At 39.1% G+C, this 6,062-nt stretch overlaps 1 protein-coding gene across 1 annotated transcript in view; it reads left to right on the top strand.

The window, feature by feature from the left end:
• rnf17 (ring finger protein 17) overlaps positions 1-6,062 on the top strand; it is a 46,313-nt gene that overhangs the window by 37,387 nt on the left and 2,864 nt on the right. Inside the window, exons 31-36 of the mRNA XM_015378892.1 lie at positions 913-1,035; positions 1,118-1,174; positions 2,289-2,399; positions 2,526-2,646; positions 4,027-4,162; positions 5,676-5,862. Coding sequence (XP_015234378.1) covers positions 913-1,035; positions 1,118-1,174; positions 2,289-2,399; positions 2,526-2,646; positions 4,027-4,162; positions 5,676-5,862 — 735 coding nt within the window. The remainder of the gene's footprint in view (positions 1-912; positions 1,036-1,117; positions 1,175-2,288; positions 2,400-2,525; positions 2,647-4,026; positions 4,163-5,675; positions 5,863-6,062) is intronic.

Here is a 6,062-nt window from a genome sequence, read left to right as displayed (position 1 = left end):
TTTCTTTCCGCCGTCATCGTAGGTCACTCTAAATGCAAAGCGCTCCCATACAGCAGACCTATAAAGTGCTGCTGGTACGTCTACCAACTCGCCAGTCCGACACAACTCTCCACAACAACTGATTTTTTTCCCTGCTACACCCGGCTAAGCTGCTTCGCTTCTTCTTCTTCTTGTTTACTACTGGCGGTTGGCTTTGGTCGCAGTACCGCCACCTTCTGCTCTGGAGTGTAAACGCTTCCTCTATGAGAAAAAGAAGCAGCGCATGAACCGAACGAAACACACGCGAACCGAACCGAAACAGTCGAACCGAACGATTCTGACGGTTTTCATAAATCGTCCCATCCCTATTGTGAACAAGTGAATAAATCTGTGAAGTACAAAGACACGGTGGAAAACACCCGAAATGAGTCAGCTGATTGTAAGTAGGAGATGAAGCAGTATGCACGTTGTTATCAGAGAACTGAGCCAAAGACGCACTGTGCCGAGCCCTACTGCTGAACGAGTGGAATAGAATAGAAAACCCCTATATTGTTCCACAATGAGGAAACTCTAGTGTTTTCAGCGGCAAAAAGTTTATAGAAAAAATGGTCACACAAATGTGGACCTTAGAAAATCTATAAGAACAACATAATAGTGAAGAGTTAAGAGATAAATAATAAAATACTGTACTGTAAAGTGTTTTTAACCATATAAAAACTGTACACCTGGAAGGTAAATAACCAATATACAGCTATGGACATTTTTACTGTGATTGATATTTTAAAACAGCAGTAACATCAGAGATGTAATAGTGTAAATGGGGCTCTATATCCTCCAAATATGGAGTCCTACTTAAGGACCGGATGTGATGCAGTTACTGGCTGATTGAGTTAATAGCATTCAAAGCAGTAAAATAAGCTGTGTTTGTTGTAGGAGCTGCCTGCTGACCCCCGTGGGCCCGTCACAGTGGAGATCTTCGTGGACGGGATGAGTCTCAGCAGGATTCTGTGTCACCACCAACACGCCTCCATAGACTGGACTCTTTCAACTCTGAAGGTCGTCATCCATGATACTTCAAGCGTTTTCCGCACATGAAAGCCTCCTAAAGTTGCTTCTGAGTGTTTTTTTCCTCCTGCAGGGTGTTTCACCGGTGCCTCCTGCCCCCATCCTGGATGAATGGGATTTCAGCACTGAGGTATAGCTCTCAAATTTTCAAGAAAAGGATACTTTTAAAGAGCTGTGTATACTTTGATTAAAGCTTTGTGGGTGGCATTCAGAAATTTAACATGATGAAGGTTGGAAATGAAAAAGCTTTTCATCGGGATCAGAGATTTTATGTTCAGACCCATTTATTAAAATGTTCAGATAGCTAGGTAGCTGTTATCATTAACATTTCAGGATTTTGGAGTGCATTTAATTAATTAATTGGGTTATTTAAAGGTATTGTGGAGGATTTTTTAAAAGACCCGCCCATCCGCTGCCATCAATCCTGCTCTCCAACGTCCGCTCGTTGGAAAACAAAGTGGATAATCTCCGACTCTCTCCGACTCTGACCCGTCAGAGTGATGGCGCACTCTGACGGGGTATTGGCTTCATCCAGCAGTACCGGATGGTGCTGTTGGCCTGGGAGAGCTAATGTTCTACCGCGCCGATAGAAAACAGAGCTCTGGGTGAATGGAGGCTCTTCTGAGACTGTTCCCAGGCAATACATGCGCTGCTTTGTTTTTAAAAGATATAAATATAAACAATATAACCACGGATGTCTGGGGGACAGTGATTCGCCTACATGTTATGAATGCTGGCGTACCATAAATGATAAATTATGAACAGCTTAGTTTGTGCCTTCAAGTCGTCACCCATAGAAGACGTTACTTGGATTTAACCTAACGGAATATCTTCAGAACAGCTCCATATGACACAAAACTCATATGGGTGAGTAGAACATGATGTAATTACGTAAAATCAAGGGCCAAATGTAAAACAATTGAAATTTCCCCTTTAATATAGAGCTCCTCCACACTTTTTAATTGGATGTTGCGACATGTCAGATAAAAACCCTTTGGTTTTGCTGCAAGTGAGAATATTGCTAATGCTAACCTAACAGCACTGAATTGGATGAGCCACTTACGGAACAGGAGGAGTTAAACTTGTAGCTTTCCCCTTTAACTATTTCTGGGGTTTTTTTCTGTTCACCTTAAATCCTAAATGCACCTCTGTGTTCATTCTGCATAAAACTTTTCGTCACAAATTCATAACTACCTCCAAGCGGATAACAAGGTTCTGTTCTTGTTTTCAAAATCACTTCTCAGGGTCTGGCGGATCTTGACGAGTCGGTGTTGGGATCCTTTGTGAACCCAGACCTGCCGCTGAAGGGAGAACGATTTAGAGTCAGAGTCACTCATCTATTGACCCCCAATGAGGTACCTGCTAATGCTCTTAAAAAGAAAATCAGATTGTTGTTGTTGAAGAGCTCTTAAATCCAGAATTGTGATTAAAACTGATGAGTAGCTTGTCAATAAGTGGACTTTACCTTCTCTGACATGTAGCTGTTCCTGCGGCCTGTGAAGGAAACAGAAGATCCTGATATTGGAGAAACTCTTGATGAAGCTTTGTTGAGAATCAATGCAAACATCAGCTCTCTGCAAGACATGAACAGCTTTCAGAGTGGTAACGTTCCCCATTATTCCTAAATTAAGAAATGTCAATTTACTGAAGGTATTGCTTTTTCATATAAATTGACGCCCTTTGAAATATTTTGTTTTATTTTTAGTCAAATATTTTATTATACTCTACTCTAGTATTAGGGCCAAGCTAGAGAATTTTTTTTCTTCTACTTCGAAAATAACGTGGTAACATTGTGAAAATAAAGTCCTAGCATTATAAGAATAAAATCATCATACAACGACCCGTTTCAGAAAAATAAAGCTTTGAGCTCCAGCCGGCATATGACGGCCGACCAGCTGCACCAAACAGCAACCTGAGTCCACTTTGACATCCTGCTCAATTTGATGCTGGTGCTAAAAGATTAGCTTATTTTTCTAAGCAGAGCCAAAGAATAACTTAACGTGATGCTCCATATTCATCATTTTAGTGAAGAAATTGCTTCTTGTAGGAGTTGTCGTAAAATACAACTTGTTTCTCGCAATTTTAGGACTTTATTCTCTTAATATTACGACTGTATTCTCCTAATTTTATGACTTTCGCATTGTGACTTTATTCTCGTGTAACGTTATGACTTTATTCTCTTAACTTTGCGACTTTATTCTGGTAACGTTGCGACTTTATTCTTGTAACGTTGCGACTTTATTCTTGTAACGTTACGACTTTATTCTCGTAACGTTACGACTTTATTCTCTTAACGTTAGGACTTTATTCTCTTAACGTTAGGACTTTATTCTCTTAACGTTAGGACTTTATTCTCTTAACGTTAGGACTTTATTCTCGTAACGCTGTTAGGACTTTATTCTTGTAACGCTGTTAGGACTTTATTCTCGTAACGTTGTTACGACTTTATTCTCGTAACGTTGTTACGACTTTATTCTCGTAACGTTGTTACGACTTTATTCTCGTTACGGCTTTATTCTCGAAGTAGAAGAGAAACAAATCTCTAGCCTGGCCCTAAAACTCCATCATAATTTTCAGAGTTTTGTAATACAGCAAAACTATTATTTTTTTAACAGTTCAGGTTAGGGCTGACACACTTAAATGATTTAATCCTTATAAATTCATATATATAATTAATCATCAACTAATCAGATATTGAAATGCGGGTGTTTCCAGGGTGTGGGTCTTGAGATGGTTATTGTAATTATTGTGATGTGATTCCTGAGGTATATAGAGGGCCAAAAATATCATGACATACAAAAACATTAATGTTATCAAGTAAAAATATAAATTGTTGTTTAAAATTTCAAAAAAAAAATTCCCAGTTATGAATGAAGGTGTTTGTTTGCAACAATTATGGAACAACATTCCCTCCATAAACTCCACTCCTGTAATCGCTGACCTTTTTTCCTCTCGCCTTCTGTCTTGCCTTTGTTTCTTTAGGCGCTCCATGTTTGGCAGAGTACAGTGATGGCAGGTTCTACCGCGCCAGGCTGATGACGTTTACCAGCATTGAGCCGCTCACAGTTAGTGTTCAGCACGTCGATTACGGCTCGGATGATTCTCTGCCAATCAGCAAGTGAGTTACTCTCTAAATTGCCTTAAAAATCTTCTAAATATTTTGCTGAAATGGAAGTTCTCCTGATTGACCAGCCTGACCCGAACCAAATGAATGAATATAGGCTACAGGCTTAGAGATGCATCGGCGCTGAACCACTGAGGTGTCAGTCTGCTCTTTAAGCCATGCTTTAGTCTTAAAGGGTAAAATAAAAGCGCTGTTTTAAAGATATTCTACAGGTTTTCCTTTCGGGCTGTATTTCCTTCTTAAAAGTACTCCTATATTGTTTGCTCTTCTCATGTTTTATTTTCTATTCTATTTTCTTTTACAAAATGGAGCAAAAGGGGGTTTTTTTTCAGCTCACAAAAAGTAACGTCAATGAATGCTTTTATTTTTTGCTAACATTTAGCACTGATAACTTTATCCTTGAGTGAAGTACAGTAACTCTGCTATTCTGTTTCACACCGTATGACTAAATTAACTGTGATAACACATTTTAAAGCCAATGAGCAGTGATCACAAAATCTGTGGTTGTTGTGTTGGTTTCTGATGTTGGGAAGGAAGTATCCAAATCTCTTGCACTGTTGGAAGAAAATGTAGTTTTTCCAATTAAAATATTGGATTTCATAGAATAGAATAGAAAATCCCTTATTGTCCCAATGAGGAAATTCTGCTGTTTACAGCAACATAAAGATTATAGAAAATATGGTCACACAAATGTGGACCTTTAAAAGAGTGTATAAAATAAAATAATTCTGAAGAGTTAAAAGAATAAACATTATAAAATACTGTACTATAAAGTGTTTTAACAATATAAATACTGTGCACCTGGACAATGAACAACCAATATTCAGCTATGGACATTTTTACAGTAATGGATATTTGAAAATAGCAGCATGAGAGATGTGCAGAATGACAGCAGCATGTTATTTAACTGACCAAGGTTTCTATCACTACATTTGATTTTATTTGTTCCTGCTCCCGTTGGTTGAAACCTTTATTCCATTCTGGATTCTTGTGAGTGTAGTCTTTGTTCACTTTATAATAGAAAATAAATAAATAAGCAAACAGTTTTGAAAACTTCGGTTTTCATTCTTTTCCTGCTTTGTGTGTCAACTTTCATGGTTGCTAAGCAACATAGCCTACGGCGGTAAAACCCGCCGAAGGGTGGACCTGTTCGAATTCACAGCCAAAACTCTTCCAGTCTCCTTATTTTCACGGACTTCGAAGGATCCAGTCTAGGTAGACCGCGTCCTTGGAGGATGCAGCCCAAGTTTTCGAACAGAGCCATTATCCAACAGAGATGTTAGTTAAGTTAGGATCCTTTGGTTCCTTGTCTCATGATGAATTTTTCCCTTGCAATGAAGCTGTGTTATTTTTTTTTATAAAGTAGGTCTACTCTTTTGCAAACTCTCCATCAATTGTTCTTCTGTTGGCTACTATTATTTTCAGCAGAAAGCATAAAAAACCCTCTTCACATCTACAGTGCTGTGGATGTAGGTTTTTAACCTTTAACTCTTGTTCTTCCCACCAGGCTGCGACAGATGCCCGCCGAGCTGCTGCAGTTCCCAACACAAGTAATAAAAGTTAAAGTCGCCGGCTTCAAAGCTCCAAGTGTCAAACAGAGCAAGGATGTCCTTCCGTACTCCCCGGAATGGAGTGTGAAGGCTGTCATAGAGATGACAGATCTGCTGCACGGCAACCTCATAGCAACCGTTGTTGTAAGAACCAATCATCTATTTTTTTGTTGTCCTGAAGGAATACTAACCCCAAAATCCCACATCCTCCATAACCGCTCTGCTCCAGACAGCCTGCGCTCTGAGTTCCTTGGAGCTTAAGGAAAGCGTGCGAAGGACCAGCTCTACCATATTTAAAAATAAATACAGAAATAAATAAATGCTCAATAAATAAATAAGCATAA

The sequence above is a fragment of the Cyprinodon variegatus genome, unplaced genomic scaffold (assembly GCF_000732505.1).
Source record: "Cyprinodon variegatus isolate N-32 unplaced genomic scaffold, C_variegatus-1.0 Scaffold181, whole genome shotgun sequence".
Lineage (NCBI taxonomy): Eukaryota > Metazoa > Chordata > Actinopteri > Cyprinodontiformes > Cyprinodontidae > Cyprinodon > Cyprinodon variegatus.
Note: the sequence above shows the minus strand (reverse complement) of the source record. Positions and strands in the feature narration are given on the sequence as shown.